The following is a 23614-nucleotide window of genomic DNA, read 5'->3' as shown; positions in this document are numbered from 1 at the left end:
ACAATACCAGTGTTTGGTTTTTTTACCTCTCTTTTTTCCTAATTGGATATTACCTCTGTATATTTTACAACTGGACTATTTATATGTTCTAAATTATCTAATTCTTGTTCAGTAAACAATCTGTGGCCAGCTCTTAAACTGCTTTTGATTGGATTTCATTTTGTTTAAATGTCTGGCTGTTCTTTGTAGATAAATATATGTAGTTCATGATCATCTTAATTATAAAATGGAAAAAGCTGACAGTGTTCCTTGAAGGTCTATATACAGGGACTATAATATTTATATATTACAAATTATTCAATTTCATATACAATTTAAGAGAACAAACTATTAAGAGTATCACATTGTTCATCCTATTCTTTTTCCTTATTTATATGTTACACAGAAATAGTTACAATGACCACCTACAGAATGTTGCTAGTTGTCATCATATCTGAATGTCAAGTCATTAATTTTACTCTACCAAATATGGCATCTGTCTTTTGTGATACGTTACATATAAGCAGTGTTTTGGTTCTAAAATTGCCTCTAAAATTTCACTTGAAATTTCACCTAGATTTCATTATAAACTTGTTTATGAAGACTATACTTAATACTATGTTCCTGCCTAATTTTTTTCTGAGGAGTTAAGAGATGTACTTTGTACAGAAGAAGTGATTGTTGCGTTTCAGTGTGCTGTCTCAGAAATGATTCATTGGCATTCTGTATCCCTTAGGACCGCTTTCTTGCAGCTTTTTCTTTGATACGAAAGAAAACTGAGTTGCAGCTCTCTTCCTCCCCTCCCCCCCGCACAAAAAAAATCTAACTCACATCTGTACAACACATTTATTTTAAATACAGCCCTTAATAATCTCTATTTCCTTAGTTTCTCACGTGCTGGATTATGATTTTGTGACTGTCAGCCGACGGTCAGGGCAGTGTGTGCGTGTGTGTTACACCCAAGTCTTCAACTGCTGAGACACAAAGTCTCGTTGCAGTGGGCAGCCTAGGAGGCTGGAGGGCGCCCCGAAAAATAGTTTAACGTCTGTGACTTTACTGCTAGGACCGGGGTCCCGTCGCAGAGGGCAGGCAACAGGCTCTCAGACGCCCCGAGTTTATAGGAAGAGCTTATTACACCTTAGATTTCAGCTGCTAGAATTCGTAATTCCTTCGCAGCGGGCAGCCTTGGGGAAAGACTGAAAGGTGCCCCAGTGGATTTTGCCACCTGGGTGTGACACAAATCCAAACACCCAAGCTCTCCCTATATCTGTCCCTAATGACCGGCTGAAGTTCTTTTAAATTGTGCTTGGTTCTGTTACAGCAACTGAAGGAGTCAGGTTAAAGCTTAAACAGTTACTATTTTATTGTTACAGGGTAAACTTAGTTGTTAAATGCTACTGCTGTGTTACAGATAACACAGACACTACAAAGGACAGGACAGAAATTACACTAATAAGTCACTTACAGGTACCATGAAACCCTTTTGGTTCTCTGAGCTCTTATTAAATGCATGCAAAATAGACACCTAGCAGGTATATATTCTCACCCCTGCGTTCCAGACTTGGCGTGGCCAGCGTCTTTCTCTCAATCCCTCGGGAAGAAGTAGGGCGAGGTTGGGCGTCCCACAGACCTCGGGAGACAATCAATACCTGCCAGCAGGTATAGATGATTGGAGCTCAAATGGGGTGGGCTGCTGAACCTCTTTTTATACTAACATGGCTACCTTTCTGTAACCATCCTTCAGATAGTTTACCATTGTTATAATTTTCCTTTTCACCTGCCTGAGAAAAATACTCCAGAGTTTCGTAACAGAAATGCTTTGCCTTGAAGTAATCTATAATTTAAACTCTTTGTGACAGGGACCTGTCTTTTATTGTTTTCTGAGAAGCATGTTTGAGTACCATGAAATAAAATAATGAATAATAATGTATGCTTGTTGAATACAGTAAAAGTACACTGTCAGCCGACGGTCAGGGCTCCCTATATCTGTCCCTTAAGACCGGCTGAAGTTCTTTTAAATTGTGCTTGGTTCTATTACAGCAACTGAAGGAGTCAGGTTAAAGCTTAAACAGTTACAGGTTTATTGAGGAAGCTTATAAATCATATGGTTGCAATGGCTATTGTTCTATTTCTTAACTACTAGCAAAATATAGATCTTAAAAATGCTTACAAAGAAGATAAAGATAGAAAAATAGAAATAATGGTACCAAGTAACAGTTTACTCTTTCTATGTGTACACTTAAGACAGAGGACCACATCCAGGTACAATTTTTACCCCCTTCTGTGCCTCTCGACTCCAGCATGTCAGGCCAGGGCCGGTCCCTCAATTCCTAGGAAAGACGAAAATACGAGGTGGGCGTCCCCATAGAACCTCGGGAGGTCAAACACCTAACCCGACCAGCAGGTAGAGGGTAGAATGACACTCCAAGTGAGTGTGTGCTGGGCCCATCTTTTATACTCATGGGGTCACGTATTTCTCTTTCTTATCTGTCATGCCAAATGGGGCTGGTCTGTCTGCTGTGAGACCAGTTCTTACAAGGGAGTTGTGAACTTAATTTACACTTGTAAGAGAGATAACTAAATTGGAATTACTGGGGATTCTTTTCTCAGTGGGAAATTCCTCTTCCAGGGACTGTGTGTGTGTTCGAATCAACATAGGTGCCAACCGGTGGCAGTCTCGCATATCCTGATCTCTCCTCATATCTATGTTTCAGCTTCTCAGGATCAGATGAGCCAGCATAGACTATGCTGATTTTATTGCTCCTTCTCTGTCCTTTATGCTTCAGGAAGGCAAATAAGATGGATGATATGGGGGTTAGTCTGTCTGGCTACATACACTCATTCACATAGACCAAGAAACCACTCATGAAGTGTGCATAATTCTGAACCTGTGTGTATATGAGATGACGGTCTTGTTGGCCCATCAAGAAACAAACACTGTCCATCTACATTGATCCTGCCTGATCAAGTATAATGATTGCAACAGAAATAAAGCTGCTCTGTAATAATTAATTAATATTGTATGTGAGCTGGTTATTGGGATGTTTAGGGTATAAATATTTTGATTTAGTTTAATGGGAGGTTTGTAATAAAAACAAACAGCAGTGAAAAAATAGCTCAAGGTAAGCAACTCCTTGTTAAACACTGAAGGATTATTACTAAACAAAATCCAAAGGTGTTAACTTTGAAGATTCTACTCCTGTCTTCAGCCATCTTATAAAATTAGGTTTGATAAGCAAGGCCAGAATGTGGGAACTGACAAGAACAAAGGAGCTCTGGCTGTATAAAAAGGACTGTCTCTCAGAAGGCTGGTCAAATGGTTATTCAGGGGAACTTAGATGCTCTTGTAGGCTGTTGTTTCAAAATCCATTTTCTCTTGTGCATTGTTTTAGAGATGTCGGTTGTAGATGACTGCATGATAAGTCTGGGCTTATTGTTTAAACCTGTCAATTACATGCACTTCCCCCTCTCCCTTTGCTGCCTCTGGTAGCAAAGCTTGGAGGTAGCTCTATGGGATCGGGTGTCCATGAGGAACTGGCTTTTAAGCTGGCTCCCCATGAGCACTGGATCCCCTACAGCTGCCACCCACCTGAGAGGCAGCAGAAAGGAGGGTGAGGGATAGGAATGTTAAATTTAGATTAATCAGCTAATCGACTAATTGATGGAATTTACATAGATTAGTCAAGAATGATGGTTCCACCTTTGAAATGTAGGAAGAGCCCCTCCAGTTCCCTGTTGCCCCCTTCCCCCCCCCCCCCCCCGATGGAGATGGTCCTGGGGGAACACGTTTTAAACCGGTTTCTGCTCTTCCTCCCTGCCCCCCTCCTCCACTGCTTCTCTCTGATAGAGGCAGCAAGGGGGGCAGAAGCAACTAGTTGAGTCACTAGTCGCTTACATCCCTGGTGAGGGGGGCCAGGCAGGAGTTGGTATAAACAGGAAGCTGGCTATGAAGCTACATAGTCCTGTTTTTTGTTTCTGCTACACCAGACTAACACGGCTACATTTCTATCACCGCTCCGCTCATGTATCACTTAACACAGAGCTGCCTACCCGCCTGTGCTAGTACCTCTCAGAAGCTGCAGTGTGGGATGGGGGAGTAGGCAGGAGTTGATACGCATGGGGAGTTGGCTTTTAAGCTATCTCTCCCCGCATGCTGGCTCCGTAGAGGCACCTGTGCAAGCCGGTTCCCCCCGAGCACAAGCTCTGTCTACCTCTCCCCCTGTGCTGCTGCTTCTGTTAGAGACAACAGCATGGAGCGGGAAGGGGAGACAGGATCAGCTTCTGTTTGTGGCGGGATGGCAGGTGGGAGCCAGAGTGTTCAGGGAGCTGATAGAGAGGCAAAAGCATGGGGTAGCAGGGAACTCCCCGGGAGTGGGGCCAGGAGCTCACTGGCCCCGCCTTTGGAGACTATCAAATAGTCATGTAACCACTAAAATTTGACGACTGTTCACTTACATGCTAACATCCCTACTTTGTTCTACTATTAACACAAGCAATGTATGTACCACTGTTGGCAAACTTGCAAAGGGAAGAACCACAGGTGCCAAACTCAGTGGACCTGCTGGGCAGGCACTGATAATACACAGGCTACCGTAGCTAACAGCCCAGTCTAAGAGAGGGAGAACTGAGTAAAGGTAATGGCATAAGACCTGACATTTGAGCAGTGCAGTTGGAAACAGAAAAAGGGAATAGAGGTCCAGCTCTCTGTGTGACCACGACAATGACCTTGCAGGATTATTGCAGTTTTGTTGCTTCTGATTCTTCTCCCCTAATTCCTTTTCACTGCAAACTGTCTAGTCTAGGCCTGGGCAAAATATGGCCCACCAAGCCACCAGATCTGGCCCACAAAGGCAGTGGGGAGCCCCAGGCAGGCTCTCCCACAGCCCCATGCGCCGGGCGGAAATGCAGCTGCAGGATTCCATTTCTGTGTTAAAACTGGAAGGGAAGGGGGAAGTTTTAGGAGCAGAAACCAGCCAATGGGAGCTGCTTGTTAGAATAACAGGCAGCTAAGAAGAGTCATGCCCCCTCATCTTGGCTCAGTTATTCACAGAGTACATAGCCAGGCAGGCTGGCTGGAAACATTTTAAGCTTGGCAGGCAGGCAGGCTAGTTTGATAGCTGGCAAGTAAGGCTCTTGGCCACAGCCTGCTTCTGGCACTCCAGCCCTTTCCTGCCCCAACTCTTTGCCCTCTCACCCTGGCCCCCCACATAACATACCCAAACTCTGTCCCCCTCTTCCACCCATATAGGCTTGCCAGATGCTTTCACCAAAAATCCTGAACAAGGCCAAAAAAACCCAGGAGATGTGCTGAGCAAAAAAAAAAAGCACCGTGCCTTTAAGAATCCCCACGCTCTTCACTTCCCCACACCAGAGGCCGCAGGGGAAGATTGTCCAAGCCGGAAAAAAGCGGCGGACATCTTTATTTAAATCCCGTGGGGGATATTTAAATCCCCCGCGGATTTCCCTATTCTGAAGTTGAAAATTAGCATGCCCCTTTCGGAAAAGGGGCCAGTGTAGACGTAGCCACACTGTATGTTTGGTTTGTATTTGTATTGTATGTCAACACACTACCTCAATATTGGTGGTTCACATAAGAAAATTCAACCCTCCCAAGAATAGAAAATATCACAGAACACTGTCATAGACCCTCACAGACAAGAGAAACCGACTGACCAGCAAAAAGTCTAAGTCCTGAGAACAAGTATTTATAGGTTTATCTTGAGGCTATGGATGGTCCCTGTGACGGGGCGAGGCAGCCCCGCACTGAACCTGCAGGGCCCAGCCAGGGTTACCTGGCTGCAGAGGCCCCTCCCCCGCAGCCCTACCAAGCATGCCTGGGCTGTAGCTCCACTATAAAAGCCTGGGGAAGGACTCAGTCAGGGGAGACAGCCGGAGGAGAAGGACCAGTGAAGAGGGTTCCTGCACAGCTGTTGCCAGGGACTCCGGGAGAGGCTGGAGGGGATGCGGAGGCGAGTTGGTGCGACCCAGGGACTACCCGCCGAGGAGATGCCGCCCTGGAGCTCACAACAAACGGGGCAAGTGCAGGGGAAGGAACCCCAGGGAGCCAGGTAGGAAGTGGCCCAGGGCAGGAGCGGGAGCTGCCTCTCCCGCCCAGAGAACCCCGGCGCGTTTCGGCCGAATTGCCCCGCCGAGGGAGTGACCTGCTGCCTGGTCGCTCACAGGGCCCTGGGCCAGGACCCGGTGGAGTAGGGTGGGCCCAGGTCCCCCAACCTAGGGTGCGTCCCCGCTACAACCCTGAACCACGTTTTGGACTCAGGTCAGAGGGCCTTGGCCTTGCCTTAAAGGGCCAGCTTTAAACTGTGTTTTGGACTCAGGCCGGAGGGCCTTGGCCTTGTCTTAAAGGGCCAACCTTAACTGTGTTACAGACTCGGGCCAGAGGGCCTTGGGTGTAAGATGACAGGCGAGAGGGGCCCGCCACAGTCCCACTTATTTAAACAGGACTATTTTTGTCCTTAGTGCACACATAAGTGCTTGTAAGACTGGGAACTATAACAGGTTGGCTAGAGTTCTGGGGCCAGTCAATGCTAATTACTAAGTAAGCACAGCTGAGCAGAAGTCAGGTGATTACATTATAAAGAGTAGCAGGAAGCTGCAGAAAAGGGGAGATGCTCATGGAAGCCAGAGCATAATATGAAGGCAATTGGGAGTAGGGATCCAGAAGGAATACCTGGATTTTGGTAGTAAGACTATAGACAGAAAAAAACCTTAGGAGGATTTTATCTGAACTGGTTTTGACCAAACCAGACTCAAAGTAGGGGTAGAATTGTATAGAGAAACCAGATAGTGCTGAAAATAGCCTGACAAAGCAAGGAACAGCTGCAAAAAGCAGACTCATGGAGAGGAGAGAAGCCCCAGGATTGAGTTTTGCTTTTCATCTTTTGTTTATAAATTAGATGCTGTGAGAAGGCGCATTACTGAACAAAAAAAGTGTTTGGAAATTGAGATGTTCATTTAAGGGAAATTGAGGCAGTCTGCATCAGGCCAGAAGAAGATGGTCCATTGATATAGCCTGTCAAGAGGAAAGAATGAGAGAGACAACCTGCTTTAAAATGTACAAAATAAACTGAAAAGAAAGGGATATTTTTCTTAAATCCTTATGTTTTACAATAAATTGTTTGTAATGGCAGTAACAAAAAAAATGAGACAGTGATTTTTAATATTATAGTGTTCCTTAATTTGATAACAGTCTGGGTATGTCTACACAGCAAAGTTATTTGGCAGTAACAGCTGTTATTTCAAAATAACTTTACCAGTGTCTACATAGAAATAGCGGTTTTGCTAACTTAAATTGAAATAGCAAAGGGCTTATTTTGAAATGGGTAAACCTCATTCCACAAGGAATAGCACCAATTTCAAAATTGCTATTTCAAAATAAGCTCTGTGTAGATGCTTGTTTTGAAATAGGGGGACTCCAGCCCTTCCCAGGGTGCCCTAGTGGCCACTCTGGGCACAACCAAGAAAACTCCTCTCCCTCTCCCCCTCCCTGGAGCCCTTAAAGGCTCTGGCCACAGTGCCTGTGACAGCTCCAAGCTTGCCAGCCCAGAGCCAGAAGTTGCTGTACCTGACCCAGTGGCCTCAGCCAGTCCCAGTTAACCCTCCACCGCTCCCCAGGAGCAGTCTGCCAGCTCCCAGGAGCCTGCCAGGGGCCGAAAAAGGTGGTTTCCTGCCTAGTCCAATACCAACGTCCATGATCTCCTCACTAAACGGAGGAATGCAACTATATACGGGCGGATGGCTGCCAGTTTGGCCACCAAAGGCCACATGCTAACCCAGGTGCAAGTTTGCATGAAAATAAAGCAGCTGCGTCAGGCGTATGCCAGGGCCACAGGAGGCAGCTCCCAACTAGGGGCAGACCCAGACCCCCACCTCTATTTTGATAATATGGACTGCATTCTTGGGGTCAGGACGGTCTGTCCCCCCCAGGTGGTCATCGACCCTGGGGCAGAGCTTGCTGCCTCTTGCTGCTCCAGCCCCTGCTACCTCCCCAGCTACCATTCCTTCTCCTCCTCCCCCTCCTGCTTCTTCCTCCCCACACCTCCCGCAGTGCTGGGAGATAGTTGGGCTAGCGAGACCCCCAACCCAGAGCCCTGAGCTTCTTCTCCCCTTGCCTCCCCCTGCCAGTTCCCTCCTCCCAGGTTTCCCCCTTCCTTCTCTCACCTTCTTTCCCCAATCTCACCTCAGTTTCATTTTCTCCCCACCCCAGTTTTGTTCAATAAAGAGGCTTTGTTGTAATGAACACGTGTCTTTTATTGTACAGCAGGAAGGGGGATTAGGAAGGGGTAAGTGGAAGGTTGTGAGGGAGGAATGAGGCACAAGCCCCAAGTGGGGCACACTAGGGAGACGGTTATTGACTGCAGAATGTGCTGCCAGGCTCTCAGCAACACGTCCAGGAGAAGCACCAGAGTGTCCAGGCTCCGTGCTGCAGAGTGCTCTGGTGTCCTGAGTGAGGGCGACCAGAGCATGCAGAGAAAAAAATGCTTTGCTGTCCCTCAGCGAGATAGGCAAGCAAGCAGGAAAGTCTTAGAACCGGCTGTCTGGGGTGGTCCCTTTAAGCACAGGTCTCTGATAGCCTCAGGCAGCAGCCACACAAGTAACTCCTGACCTGATGTCCTGCCAGAACCAGTTTCGTCCGGCCTTAAATGCGATTCCATGTCCTATCAGTGTGGACGTGCTATTTCGAAATAGTAAAATGCTATTTCGAAATGCATTTTGTGTGTAGACTTGTTATTTCGAAATAACACTGTAGTGTAGACATACCATCTATTACAAAATAGTGTCTTTAAGCACGAAAATTAAAACTTGTGTACAAAGATTTTTTTTAAAAGCACAATTAGACTCTTAATCTTGAACATTTTGTGTATGTCTAGACTACATGTCTCTGTCATCAGAGGCATGTAAATTAGACTACCCGACATAGTCAATGAAGGCGGGATTTAAATATCCCCGGCTTCATTAAAATAAAAATGGCCGCCACACTGAATGAAAATAGAAATGAAAATATAGACAAATGAAAATATATTTTCCCCTTTAACTATTTTCAGTTAATATGAAATGGGTATGGTGTTTTTGCTGGCTTCAGAATTTATTAATTCTAATTGGCCACTCTGTTTATGGACTTGATTTAATTGAGCATAGTATTCTCCCAACTCCCATATTATTACTTATAAAAGAACCACCACCATCTCTCATAACATTCTTATTTTCTTGCTTATTACCCCTTGCAAATGCTTTCCCCAAACTTACCAGTAAGGCCACTATCCATTCACTCTTCAAGTCCATCACTTGAAAGAATCTCTTCTGCCAACACATTATAAGAAATCAAACTGCTAATGTTATTTAGGGCTTTTATTATTCCTGTGCAGCTAATATAAATATAAATAGTGGCTTTATCTAAGACTGAAGAATGACTAATAATATTTATTTCATTCTAGGACATTTTGTACTACGAACAGCTTAAATCCAATGTGATTCAGCATGATCTTTTAGTGGACAGCCTGATTTACAAAGTGAGTAATTCATAAAATAGTGAGTATTTACTGCTCAAAGCAGTAACTTTGTATAAAGAAAACACAAATGTATGGAACTTGGGAATAAAGCTTATTCTTCTTTGGGTGTCCTTTATATGTTCCCATTCAGGGGATGTGCTGGCTGCTCCAGACTGGATGGCGAAAACTTCTCATAGCAGTGTCCTTTGGAGTTTTCACATCCCCCTCTTACCTCTCCTCAGTGTTCCTGAATGTTCTGTTGCCTAGTCTAAGATTACCTATGAATTTCCAGTTACAACCTTTAAGATTGACAGGTCCTTTGTCCCAGGTTCAGGCCCAGTATTTAATTAGTCTATGGTTGGGAACTCTGATGTACACAGTTACAACACTTGCACAATAGGAACTCTTGTATATTAACAAATATAGTTTATTAATACATGTAGCACAGTCACAGACACCACAGTTTTGTAAGATAGGGAATGTACATCTGTATTTCCATACCATATACTCACGCCATTTCTTCTAGAACAACAACAGTTGTTAGCCATCACTTTCCTCATCACTTTTGCCCTCCCCATCATCACCAGTGGCTTTCCTTATGGCACCACTCAAAGAGTACATCATCTTCCCACCCCTGGACTGGGATGCCACTTTTATCATGTGTTACACTGACTTTGTTAGGTCTGATGCATGTTCAGGAAGGGATGTTTCCTGTTCTTATTTGTATTTCCTCACCTCACTAATGGTGAAGTGTCTTTTTTTCCTATAGGTCAGTATATCATTAATTTCAACTTATTATTATATGTCAATTTGTTACCATGGGCCTTTTGTGGTTATCTGTCATATTTGTACCAATGACATAGAGAAGGGTAGCAGAGATGTCCTGGAGGCCAAATTTAGGCTGCTAGGAAAGAGACTGAAATCCAGGACCTCTATGATGGCATTCTCAGAAATGTTTCCAGTTCCATACGCAGGGCCAGGTAGGCAGGCAGAGCTTCAGAGTCTCAATGCATGGATGAGACAATGGTAAGGGGAGGAAGGGTTTAGCTTTATAAGGAACTGGGGAAACTTTTGGGATAGGCACTTAACATTAAAAAGATCGCAGAGCAGTTTTTTAAACTAAGAGATGAAGGAAAGCCGATTGGTGCAGAGGAGCACATGGATTGGACAGAGACGTCTCTTAGAGGAGAGTCTATTGATAGAGATTCTCTAGATTTTAGTCAAGAGGAAAGAATGGAAGAGGATAAAGTATGGGCCAGATCAGATGAAAAACATTCACATAAAAAAGAATCTGACACATCAGAAAAGGGCAGACAAATAAACAGTAACAAGTTTTTAAAGCACTTACACAAAAATACTAGAAGTCAAAAAATAAGATGCGTGAATGAGAATGCCTTGTATTAAAGGAGGATACTGATACAATAGGCATCACAAAAACCTGGTGGAGTGAGGACAATCAATGGGACACAGTCGTTCCGGGGTACAAAATATATCAGAAGGACAGAACAGGTCGTGTGGGTGTGGGAGTGGCACTGTATGTGAAAGAAAATTTAGAATCAAATGAAGTAAAAATCTTAAATGAATCAACATGTTCCATAGAATCGCTATGGATAGTAATTCCCTGCTCTAATAAGAATATAATAGTATGGATCTATTATCGACCACCTGACCAGGATAGTAATAGTGACTATGAAATGCTAAGGAAGATTAGAGAGGCTATCAAAATAAAGAACTCAAAAATAGTGGGGGATTTCAACTATCCCCATATTGACTGGGTACATGTCACCTCAGGACAAGATGTAGACACAAAATTTCTTGATACCTTAAACGACTGCTTCTTGGAGCAGCTGGTACAGGAACCCACAAGGGGAGAGGCAATTCTTGATTTAGTCCTGAGTGGCGTGCAGGATCTGGTCCAAAAGGTAACTATAACAGGACTGCTTGGAAATAGTCACCATTATATAATAACATTTAATATTCCTGTGGTGGGAAGAACACTTCACAGCCCAGCACTGTGGCATTTAATTTCAAAAAAGAGGAACTATGCAAAAATGAGGAGGTTAGTTAAACAGAAATTAAAAGGTACAGTGACTAAAGTAAAATCCCTGCAAGCTTTTCAAAGACACCATAATAGAGGTCCAACTTAAATGTATACCCCAAATTAAAAAACATAGAAGAACTAAAAAAGAGCCATCGTGGCTTAACAACCATGTAAAAGAAACAGTGAGAGATAAAAAGACATCTTTTAAAAAGTGGAAGTCAAATCCTAGTGAGGTAAATAGAAAGGAGCATAAACACTGCCAAATTACCGTATATACTCGAGTATAAGCCGAGTTTTTCAGCACAGTTTTTGTGCTGAAAAATGCCCCCCTCGGCTTATACTCGAGTCAGCCTCCTGCTCGCGGGCGGACTCAGCGCGTCTCTGCCGCTGGCCGGGTCTAGATGCGTGAGCCGGGAGCTCCGGCCCCCCAGCCCCTGCCCCTGCCCTCCTGGCCCTTCCGGCCCCTGCCCTCCTGACCCTCTCAGCCCCCCTGTCCCCTCGCTCCCTGGCCGCCCCTTCACCTACCGCTTCCCCGCTCAGACCCTTCTGACTTCCCGTAAAGAGTCCGGCCGCGGAGGCGCTCCCGGCCGCGGAACGGAGCAGAGCCGGGCCCCCGAGCGCTCCTGGGTGGGCTGCCGGGGCCGCGGGGCAGGGCGCGGCCCCCCGGCGGGGCGCTGTCAGGCAGCGGGCAGGGCTGGGCGGGCAGGTACGCAGCGCCCCTCCCCTCCCCCTGCCGGATCCCTCCGCGCCCCGCTGCCCGCGCGCTCCCCCTCCCTCCCCTACCCGGCCCGGCTCGGCTCGGCTCACACTGTTTGGGAGCAACCGGCCAAGGCGGCGGCTCCTGCACAGCGAGCGAGTGCAGCAGGCCCCGGCCCCTTCGCCATGTCCCTCAAGCAGCAGCAGCAGCAGACGGCCCAGGGCGCCGGGAACAACCGCAAACCCCCCGGCGGCAGCAGCGGCCCCGGCCTCCCGGCTACAGGGAGGCCCCATGCCAGGTGCGCTTCAATGCAGCTGCCGGGCCCAGGGAGCAGCGGTAACCGGCCTGTGGCACCGCCAGGCGGCGGGAGCTCTGCTGCGCCCAGGGCCAGCGCCACTGCCCGGGAGGCTCCGGTGGGTCCCGAACCGAGGGCGGGCGGGCTGGGAGCCTGGATCCGCCCTCCCCCCCCGCTGGCTCATTGGCCCATCGACGCCTGGCCCGGGTCTCGCACAGCACCCCCCCCCCCCCCCGCTGGCTCATTGGCCCATCGACGCCTGGCCCGGGTCTCGCACAGCCCCCCCCCCGCTGGCTCATTGGCCCATCGATGCCCGGCTCTGGTCTCTCACAGCCCCCCGCCCCCCGCTGGCTCGTTTAGAGGGGGCTCGTTGGCAGGCGAGGGGGCCGGAACGTGGGGGCTGCGGGGGCTGAGCTGTGGCTGTGCCTGCAGAACCATATTGTTTTTGTTGACCCCCTTTTCCCCTTAGAGAGCTAGGTTATTGTTTTTCTTTGAAATAAATATTCATGTAATTTTATTGGTATCTATCTTCATTTTTTACATTTACCAGTAGCTGCCTCATTTCCTACCCTAGGCTTATACTCGAGTCAATACTTTTCCCCAGTTTTTTGTTGTAAAATTAGGTGCCTCGGCTTATATTCGGGTCGACTTATACTCGAGTATATACGGTAAGTGTAAAAATGTAATAAGAGAAGCCAAAAAGGAGTTTGAAGAACAGGTAGCCAAAAACTCAAAAGCTGTGTCTAGACTGGCAAGTTTTTCCGCAAAATCATCTGCTTTTGCGGAAAAACTTGCCAGCTGTCTACACTGGCCTCTTGAATTTCTGCAAAAGCACTGACCATCTCATGTAAGATTGTCAGTGCTTTTGCAGAAATATTATGCTGCTCCCGTTCGGACAGAAGTCTTTTTCCGAAAAACTTTTGCGCAAAAGGGCCAGTGTAGACAGCAGAGATTTGTTTTCCGCAAAGAAGCCCCAATCATAAAAATGGCCATCAGGGCTTTTTTTGCGGAAAATCGCGTCTAGATTGGCCACGGACGCTTTTCCGCAAAAAGTGTTTTTGCAGACAAGCGTCCTGCTAATCTAGACGCGCTTTTCCGAAAATGCTTTTAACAGAAAACTTTTCCATTAAAAGCATTTCCGGAAAATCATGCCAGTGTAGACGTAGCCAAAAGGTAATAAAATGTTTAAGTACATCAGAAGCAGGAAGCCTGCTAAACAAGCAGTAGGGCCCCTGGATGATCGGGATACAAAAGGAGCACTTAAAGATGATAAAGTCATTGCGGAGAAACTAAATTAATTCTTTTCTTCAGTCTTCATGGCTGAGTATGTTAGGGAGATTCCCAACCTGACCCGTCCTTTGTAGGTGACAAATCTAAGGACTTGTCACAGATTGAAGTGTCATTAAAGGAGGTTTTGGAATTAATTGATAAACTTAACAGTAACAAGTCACCGGGACCAGATGGCATTCACCCAAGAGATCTGAAAGAACTCAAATGTGAAACTGCAGAACTATTAACTATGGTTCTATTAACTATTAACTGCAGAACTATGGTTTGTAACCTATCCTTTAAATCAACTTCTGTACCCAATGACTGGAAGATAGCTAATGTTACACCAATATTTAAAAAGGGCTCTAGAGGCGATCCTGGCAATTACAGACCGGTAAGTCTAACGTCAGTACCGAGCAAATTAGTTGAAACAATAGTAAAGAATAAAATTGTCAGAAACATAGAAGAACATAATTTATTGGGCAAAAGTCAACATGGTTTCTGTAAAGGGAAATCATGTCTTACTGATCTATTAGAGTTCTTTGAAGTGGTCAAAAAACATGTGGACAAGGGGGATCCAGTAGATATAGTGTTCTTAGATTTCCAGAAAGCCTTTGACAAGGTTCCTCACCAAAGGCCCTTACGTAAATTAAGTTGTCATGGGATAAGAGGGAAGATCCTTTCATGGACTGAGAACTGGTTAAAAGATAGGAAACAAAGGGTAGGAATAAATGGTAAATTTTCAGAATGGAGAGGGGTAACTAGTGGTGTTCCCCAAGGGTCAGTTCTAGGACCAATGCTGTTCAACTTATTCATAAATTATCTGGAGAAAGGGGTAAACAATGAGGTGGCAAAGTTTACAGACGATACTAAACTGCTCAAGGTAGTTAAGACCAAAGAAGACTGTGAAGAACTTCAAAAAGTCTCACAAAACTAAGTAATTGGGCAACAAAATGGCAAATGAAATTTAATGTGGATAAATGTAAAGTAAAATTGGAAAACTATACATATAATATGATGGGGGCTAATTTAGCTACAACTAATCAGGAAAGAGATCTTTGAGGCATAGTGGATAGTTCTCTAAAGACATCCACACAGTGTGCAGCGGCAGTCAAAAAAGCAAACAGGATGTTCAGATCATTAAAAAAGTGATAGAGAATAAGATGGAGAATATCTTATTGCTCTTGTATAAATCCATGGCATGCCCACATCTTGAATACTGTGTACAGATGTGGTCTCCTCATCTCAAGAAAGATATACTGGCATTAGAAAAGGTTCAGAGAAAGGCGATTAATATGATTAGGGGTTTGGAATGCGTGCCATATGAGGAGAGATTAAAGAGACTGGGACTTTTCCGCTTAGAAAAGAGGAGACTAAGGGGGGATATGATAGCGGTATATAAAATCATGAGTGGTGTGGAGAAAGTGAATAAGGAAAAGTTACTTACATGTTCCCATAATATAAGAACTAGGGGCCACCAAATGAAACTAATGGGCAACAGGGTTAAAACAAATGAAAGGAAGTTCTTCACACAGCGCATAGTCAATCTGTGGAACTCTTTGCCTGAGGAGGTTGTGAAGGGTAGGACTATAACAGGGTTTAAATGAGAACTAGATAAATTCATGGAGGTTAAGTCCATTAATGGCTGTCAGCCATTATGGGTAAGGAATGGTGTCACTAGCCTTTTTGTCAGAGGGTGGAGATGGATGGCAGGAGAGAGATCGCTTGAGCATTAGCTGTTTGATTCATTCCCTCTGGGACACCTGGTATTGGCCACTGTCAGCAGACAGGGTACTGAGCTGGATGGACCTTTTATCTGACCCGGCATTCCTATTCTTATGTTCTTATGTCCTACCATGTTATTCGGTCTGGTCTTAACTGGTTATTTCGGGCTTTTTTAAGTAATAAGGTACCTGCTATGTTTGAGGGGATTCTTGGGAAATCCCTATGCCATTGAAGATTATTTTATCTAGGTGAAAGGACCTGAATATACCCACATTGCCTTTGCTATCAGGGTGTAAGGTTCCAGTCATGTGTGTGCTAGCTTTGCCTTATCTCAACATACAGGATGTGGCCTGTAAGTGCCTTGCGATACAGCCAAACTCCCAATATAAACCTACTGAAACTTACTATAATAAACATATAATCAAAACCATAAGGAAATAATAAATGTTTATATCTATCTATAGGCAAGCAAGCAGGTTAGCCCTATAGGCTACAGTTCTGAGGGTAAGGCTACGAAAGCAGGGATGGTTCTCCCTGCTGCCTCATTTCCTTGCAACTGCAGGAGCGGTCAGTTGTGAAACTTTCCAAATGCTGCGATCCCAAATTCTTCTCTAACTAAGTACCTTACTCTAGTCTAACTTTAGCGTTGTGGGATTCCTCAGAATTCCCTGAGCAAGATCAGAACCTAACTGTTCTGAAGCCAAAGAGGAAAAAAAATCTGTAAAGATAAAAACCACTCCCAAAGGATCCATCCTCGGTGCAGAGGGTTGCATTGGATATGAAAAAAACCTCTAAACTGTTGTTGACAGTACACTTGGATCCTATGGTAGGGGTTGTGGTTCTGGTGCAAGTAGATCTGCAGTTGGAGTGTTCAGCAGATCAGAATGATTAATTTCTTATGGGAGAGAAGAGGAAAGCTTCTATGGGTACATCTAGATTGCATCCCTCTGCGGGTAGAGGGATGCAAATCAAGCACTACGGAAGTGCAAATGAGCCCAGGATTTAAATATCCCAGGCTTCATTTGCATGCTCATGCTCGGGCGCTGTGCCGATCACGTGCCCTTTCAAAAGTGAAAGTAAAGTGTATCCACGGCTCTGCTGCCAGTGGGGAGCTTTTTCGGCAGATCCTGTACTCCTCAAAAAATGAGGAGGCTCTGCTGAAAAAGCTCCCTGCTGTCAACAGAGCCGGGGCTACACTTTACTTTCACTTTCGAAAGGGCGCGTGATCGGCACAGCACCAGAGCATGAGTATGCAAATGTAGCCCGGGATACTTAAATCCCGGGCTCATTTGCACTTCCGAAGTGCTTGATTTGCATCCCTCTGCCTGCAGAGGGATGCAGTCTAGACATAGCCAGAGTCATCTTACATCAAATGAGAGGAAGAGTTAGAGGGATCTATTTTGTGTTCCCTGGTCTCTTCCTTTTCACCTAAAAGTTTGGCAGGTTCCCTTCCTCTCTGTTGTTCTTCCTTAGGTGCCATCATCAGTTATTTCACTGACAGATCTGAGATCAGATTCACAGTCCAAAGAAGAATTGGATCACGTTAGAGTTACTGATGTTCCTCTGAGTCTTCAGTCCCAACAATCTGACTGTCCAACTAGATAATCTGGGTTGATCATCTTGTGAGATGTTGCTATAGTTGGGTTAATGGCAGGATTGCGAAGTCACACAGTGCAAAGTGGCACCATGTTGCCCATTGCCTCGGCATTACAGAGACCTTTTTCAGTCTTACCACCATAGCCACTCAGCTCAGACTAGAGATTGGAAAAAGCTCACACATTGGATCTGAGATGCTTGGATTCAGTTTTTGTAACTACTTATAGAGAGCACTTTCCCATTATAATGCTGGATGCTTTACCTAAAGAAGAGGAGTCAGTAGTTCGAATAGATTATCAACAGTTATATTCAGAGCTTAGAATGATTCTTCTGATGAGAATATTGATAATGCTGCACTCTATTCACCTTTTGAGGATTTGCAATTTAATTATCTCATGGGTAGTATTGTTACAACTTTAATGGTTTTGTCAGTTGCTTTAGAGGGGATTTCTCACCTAGTTTTTCATACTTTACTCTGAATTAGAACTGAAAATGTGCTCCCTTCCCTAGTTTTTAGATGCAACTATCCTTCCTGACCTCCAGAGTACATATTCCAGAAACTAGCATGAGCCACTGCCCTTCCACCATAGCCATGTTGCTATTTTGGTGGGCTAGGCTGGGCATATCTAAGGCATTCCTGTGTACGTATTCTGTGAAGCACCCTCCTAGCTCCTGTGTAGGCTTATAAAATGTTGTCTTTCCCAAAGGAAAGGTTTTTTTTTATTGTTTTTTAAAATATTTTTATGGTGCATACTCCAGGAGAATGTTCTGAAGAGGGTACTATTTAGTTTTCCCAGCTCCAGGAGAATTTTCTGAAAAGAATACCATTCAGTTTTCCTAGTGATATTTGCCAGTGATGACAATAAAAGATGTTTTCCTAAGAAGATGTGGAGGTTCATCTCCCAAGCCCTCTTTCTCTACATCGAGCTGCCAAGGATTGTAGGACTTAAATGAACTCTGAGAAATATCTTGCACTTTAGAAAGTTAATTCCATGAAGCAATGAACCAGAAAGTGTGGAATTCACGTAGTATAAATTAATGACCTGACAGGTGTGAAGAGTCTATGCAGGCATCAATTTAGTATATCAATATTTACTTTATATGAAGTTTCTAGACCTGTCTCTCAGTGTACTTAAAAGCAATACCAGCATGTCATATATCCATAGACGATAAATATGTCTTTACATGTGACACAGATAAAGTATGTATGAAAAGTTCAGTTAATATGTATCCACTAGTGAAAGCCACAAATCCATCATAAGAAATTAATTTGGTCTTTCCCCAGCTCATGAACGCTACTTTTAAATCTTGGATGGATTGTTCTTCCTTTCATTTGTCTAAGCAGCTTTTATAATACCCTTTACAATTTACATCAACAAGGTTTGTGTGAGTAAGTTGTGTGTGTGACCTGGCCATTCTGTGCTTTTTGCAAAGCTAAAATTGTCCTTAAACCTCAACCTAGAATCCTTTCAAAGGTGGTGTCTGGATTTCACATCAGTCAGCTAATTGCTTGTTTCTTTTCCAAGCTCTCATGCTTATAAAAAGATCTAAACTACAAACATTTGATACTGAAGAGTTCTGCCTTACTGTCTTAATAGGATGAGTTTTTCAAAAGGCTCCTAACTTTTTGTTTCTTATGCTGACAACTATAAGGGTCGTGTATTTTGTTGGGGTTTTTTTTGTAGGGAAGTTAGGAAGTGTATAAAACAGGAATATAGTTGTGTTAGTTCCTCCTGCAGAAGTGAAGATACTATCCTGGGGAGACTGTGCCTTTTTAAGGCATTTCAGGGCCTTCTGACTTGTGATGGACTTCATAAAGGACAATGAATCCATGTCAGCCATTTGTTAGTAGCTAAATGACTAGGTAGCTGATTAGCAGTTAATCAGCTAACAAACACCTGGTTCTGACAAATAGCTACCCAGTACTCAGTTGGAGGAGATCAGCTCCTAGAATTCTTGTAAGGGAGAGGTGCTTCTAGGGAATGCAATAGAGACCTCAGGAAAAGAAACTTAAGGAGGGACTTTCTAGATGGCTGCAGAAGATCCAGCCTGTGAGAAGCTGAGTGCTGCCAGAAGAGCTGCATTCAAAACAAAAGCCTGGCAGATGGAAGGAATAAAGGTCTAGAGTGACTTGCAGGTAAAGGACCTGGAAACAGGATTGCTAGACGAAGGTGGGACTGGTAAATTCAGATGGAGTTTGCCTCCCCTGCTATCAAGCCTGGGTGAAAATCTTTCTTGTGTTTCTGCTGAACTTTCTGTTTATAAATCAAACTCTCAGCAGCTGCTACAGAGTGTGTATGTCTGGGGCTTGGTAGATAAGTCTCCATGAATTTATTGACAATCCAATTTGGGAAATTAAAGGCAAGGTGCACCTACACAACTGGGTCTGGACACAAGTGGCCGCACAGGGATGTCACACCTCTTTCAGAGGCACACACAACTAGCACAGTGGTTGCCTCTCTAGCATGTCCAGACAGGTTCTGATTGTTGAAATATGTTAGGCTCCTACTTAGGGGGGTTAGGCATACCATTGTTATTAGATCCAGCATCTAGATTGGATGCTTACTTTAGTAGAGCCATACTATAGTACTTATTCAGTTAGAGCTTTTTGTTTGGGCCTGGTCTGATGAAACACCAGGGAGTGAGGTTTTGGTCTCTGAGTTTCAGTTCAGAATATAGTTGTAAACAAGAAAGTGCATTTTGTTTGTTTTGGAATGATTAATGTGAAATCTATGTATTAGGGATGTAAAATCCTGTTTAACCAGTTAGACACTTAATTGGGATTCTGCAGGTATAGGCCAGGCTAGGCTGGAGTGGGCAGGGGGCTGCTCAGGCCAGGCCTGCTGCGCTGGGCCCACTGCAGCATAGGTGGGGGGCTGTATTGGGGTTTGGGCGGTAGCACCCATCTCTCCTAGCCTGTGCTGCGGTGCAGTGGATCCAGGTGTGCTGGAGCAGACCGGTCAGGTTGCTGACTAACCAGTTACTGGCAAAGCATTACCTGGAAAGGTTGATGCTTACTAGTTAATGGTTAACTGGTTACATCCCTATTGTGTATGACGTCTGCTGCTAAGTAAGAAGAAAATTCATTAATGCTGAAACAATTACTCCTGAATTACTATGCTGGGCCCAAATTCTGCAGACATCACCCAAATGGAAAAGCTATTTTTCAGCTCCAAACTGCTGTAACTTTTTATTGTAGGACGTAAAGCTGACAGCAAGCAATGATGACTACTATTTTGTATTTGAGGATTATTTATATCAGGTAAGTAACTAGCTCTTCTTTATAAAAGACTAAAGTATACATGTGTTGGATTGTAACATCTTCGGGGTAGGAATGTGTTCCAATACATGTTTGAACTGCACCTAATAGGGCCCCTGAGGGCCGTAGATGCTACTGCAATACAATGAATAAATAACATCACTTTCTGGATATAGGTTATATAAAATAACCTTAATGCTATAAAAAGATGAGGGTCAGTCACTCTCCTGTGTCAATGCCCTTGATTTTCTGAAGTCACTAGTAATCTCAAATAGAATGTTTCTGAATTTGAACAAGACTAGACTAGAAGCTAAGCAAGACTCTTGGATGGGAGCATATTGGAGGAGTCAAAGACTTATTTAGAGGTTTTCAACTTGGAAATGATTCTGTGTGTTTGTTTTTTAGTACAATAACAAAAAAGGGGCAAAGTCAGCCTGTTCCAGTAGTCATAAATTAGTGTAAACCAACAAAAAATAGAGTTGAAGGGCACATGAAAATCAACTGTCTTGAGGATAATAGGCAAAATCTTAGTTTAAAAATAAAAACGTTGTTTGATAATGACCTATTGTCGAAGGCACAAAGTGGTTATATATTTTAAAAATAAAAAAATACAGTAATTATAGTATAGTGTGGATGCAGCGATTTCATTTTCATAATTTCAAACTTTTTTTCTAGCAAATGGAAATCTAGCTAATTTATATGGAATTACCTACATTACTTCCCTTTAAATTTGTTTTAATGGAAGGAGATTACATTCATGAATTTCCTAATATATATTTGATTGCAGTGTCAACATAAATGTCATGGAGCAAACTTACCATTTTCACAGCACTTTCAGCTTGATTAGTCACAGCTGTTAGTGTGGGCATGTTTAATTCGGTTTTTATAGCTACATCAAACTAAGTATGTGCCTTTTTGAAGTTAGTGTGCCTTTGTAAGTCTGTGCTTATAATAGGAGGAAAAAACTAATCAAGAATCTGTTCTTAATGCTGCTTGTTCCCATATGTAGAAAATATATACATTTATAATTAAATATTTATTCAAACATATCTGTATTTACATAACTTTAAGCATTTATGTGTCCAGTTAAATTTATGTGCATATTTCCTCTCTAAGTACAATTCTTGTTTTCAAATACAAATATATCAGAATTAAAATATGATTTATACTCTGAAAGGACACTGCATAAAGTGACATCCCAAAAATCCAGATTTATTTGGTTTCAAATGCTTATTTGTAAATTTTTCTCCTCTTAGGAGTCAGAAGGTAAATTTCTTGTCAGTTTTATCATCTCAGGTTGGGAGTGGAAATAAAATTCTTCTTTTGACTTAATAAATATTTTACAGTTAGTAGTTACCTGATAGTCATGAAGAAGAAAGAATCATTTTTAGAATAATAGAATAAAATAATAATACAAAATAATAATAATAGAATAAAATAAAATAATAATAATCAAAGTTTGTCTCTGTTAGTGCTAGAAGGCATATGTTATGCATATGTCACCGCTGTGGCAGTTGATCTGGAGTTCGATTTTAGTGGGTTTAGTAAAGACCCACTAAAATTGAACACCGAAGGTGCCCCCATCAATACCCTAACTCCTATCCTCATGAGGAATAAGGGAAGAAGACAGGAGTGTTTGTCCTGTTGACCTTCCCTTCGGAGAATGGCACCAAAGCTTGACTGGAATTGCATACCTTATGCCAACTTTTGGCTGTAGTGTGGACACTATGGCCTCAGGAGTGGAAAACATATATGCTATATCTGAGGACTTTTCTTTTGGAAGTTATTTCTGAGTCCATAACTATGTGTGAAAGTTTTATTTTTGTTTCCTTTCAATATTTAATCTTAATTGAGTACTAAAGATGACTATGATTGTAGGAATTCAAAGAAACAAAGAGTTTAAAAAGTGTTAAATTTTAGCCGCACTAAGACTTGAAATACAACCTATTTATTAATTTATTCCATTTTTCAAAACAGTTTGTAAAAAGATTATCTCCTAAAGCAGGAGTGGGCAAAAGGGTCTTCATGGGTTGGATCTGGCCCACCAAGCGGGTTGATCCAGCCGGCGGAGGCTTTGCCATACCCCTGCCACCAAGCCAATTAGGGCCCAGGGGCTGGGGGAAACACACTGGCTACGTCTACATTGGCATGATTTTCCGAAAATGCTTTTAGCGGAAAAGTTTTCCGTTAAAAGCATTTTCGGAAAAGCATGTCTAGATTGGCAGGATGCTTTTCCGCAAAAGCACTTTTTGCGGAAAAGCGTACGTGGCCAATCTAGATGTGGTTTTCCGCAAAAAAGCCCCGATCGCCATTTTCGCGATCGGGGCTTTTTTGCGGAAAACACTACTGTGCTGTTTACACTGGCCCTTTTGCGCAAAAGTCTTTCGGGAAAAGACTTTTGCCCAAACAGGAGCAGCATAGTATTTCCGGAAAAGCACTGACGATCTTACATGAGATCGTCAGTGCTTTTCCGGAAATTCAAGCAGCCAGTGTAGACAGCTGGCAAGTGCCAGTCTAGACACAGCCACTAAGTTTCCTCCACCCTGTGAGGAGCATGCAGTACTTAGAAGTGCCATACGCTTCTGGCATGGTTGGGGGAGGCTTTGTGTGCTCCTCTGTCCCTAGACCAATCATGGTCTATGGGTGGGGAAGTATCCTTGCCCCTCCCCTTCCATTTGAGGGCCCACCCCTTTCAGAAAGACAACCTTTATTTCGTGCCTGATGTTCAGCTTCAACTAGTTCTCAAATTATTTCATTCTGTAGGGGCTCCACAGACCATAGTTTAAGAACCACTCTGCTGTGTCATATTGTTTGCTGACAACTGAAGTGGCAAATGTTGGTTAAGCAAGAGAATTTGAAAATGAAAATTACACTTTAGAAGGGAGATAGAAATCAGTTTTCTGGTATTTCATATTTTTGGTAGAATTAGTTATTGCTTCTTAGATTGCAAGCTCTTTGGGATAAGGTTGATGGTTTGTATGGAACCCAAAATGGGACCTTGATCCCGTCTGGAGCATTTGGGCTTACAATAATACAAAAATTAAATAACAATAATAATATTATTGAATTGTACCATTGATACACATAAATAGGGATCTATCGATTTGTGGAGAAATTATACTTTTTTTTGTAGATTTGATTACAGCATAAATGGACATTTGCTGTTTATACCATAATCAACATATCAAAAATGTGTGATTTCTACACAATATTTCTCAAACTGGGAACTCCCATTGCAAAAAGAGGT

At 43.5% G+C, this 23614-nt stretch overlaps 1 protein-coding gene across 5 annotated transcripts in view; it reads left to right on the top strand.

The window, feature by feature from the left end:
* The window catches only part of TBC1D19 (TBC1 domain family member 19), a 122348-nt gene that overhangs the window by 56384 nt on the left and 42350 nt on the right, over positions 1-23614 (top strand). For 4 of the 5 annotated variants that reach the window (XM_014581119.3, XM_006138181.4, XM_075930615.1 and 1 more), the window contains 2 exons: positions 9432-9506; positions 20308-20370. In XM_014581119.3, coding sequence (XP_014436605.1) covers positions 9432-9506; positions 20308-20370 — 138 coding nt within the window. The remainder of the gene's footprint in view (positions 1-9431; positions 9507-20307; positions 20371-23614) is intronic. The other variant, XM_075930614.1, reaches the window with a different exon arrangement.

Source organism: Pelodiscus sinensis, chromosome 5 (genome assembly GCF_049634645.1).
Source record: "Pelodiscus sinensis isolate JC-2024 chromosome 5, ASM4963464v1, whole genome shotgun sequence".
In the NCBI taxonomy this organism is placed as follows: Eukaryota; Metazoa; Chordata; order Testudines; family Trionychidae; genus Pelodiscus; species Pelodiscus sinensis.
The sequence above is the reverse complement of the archived record's forward strand: the minus strand, read 5'-3'. Positions and strand labels throughout refer to the sequence as shown.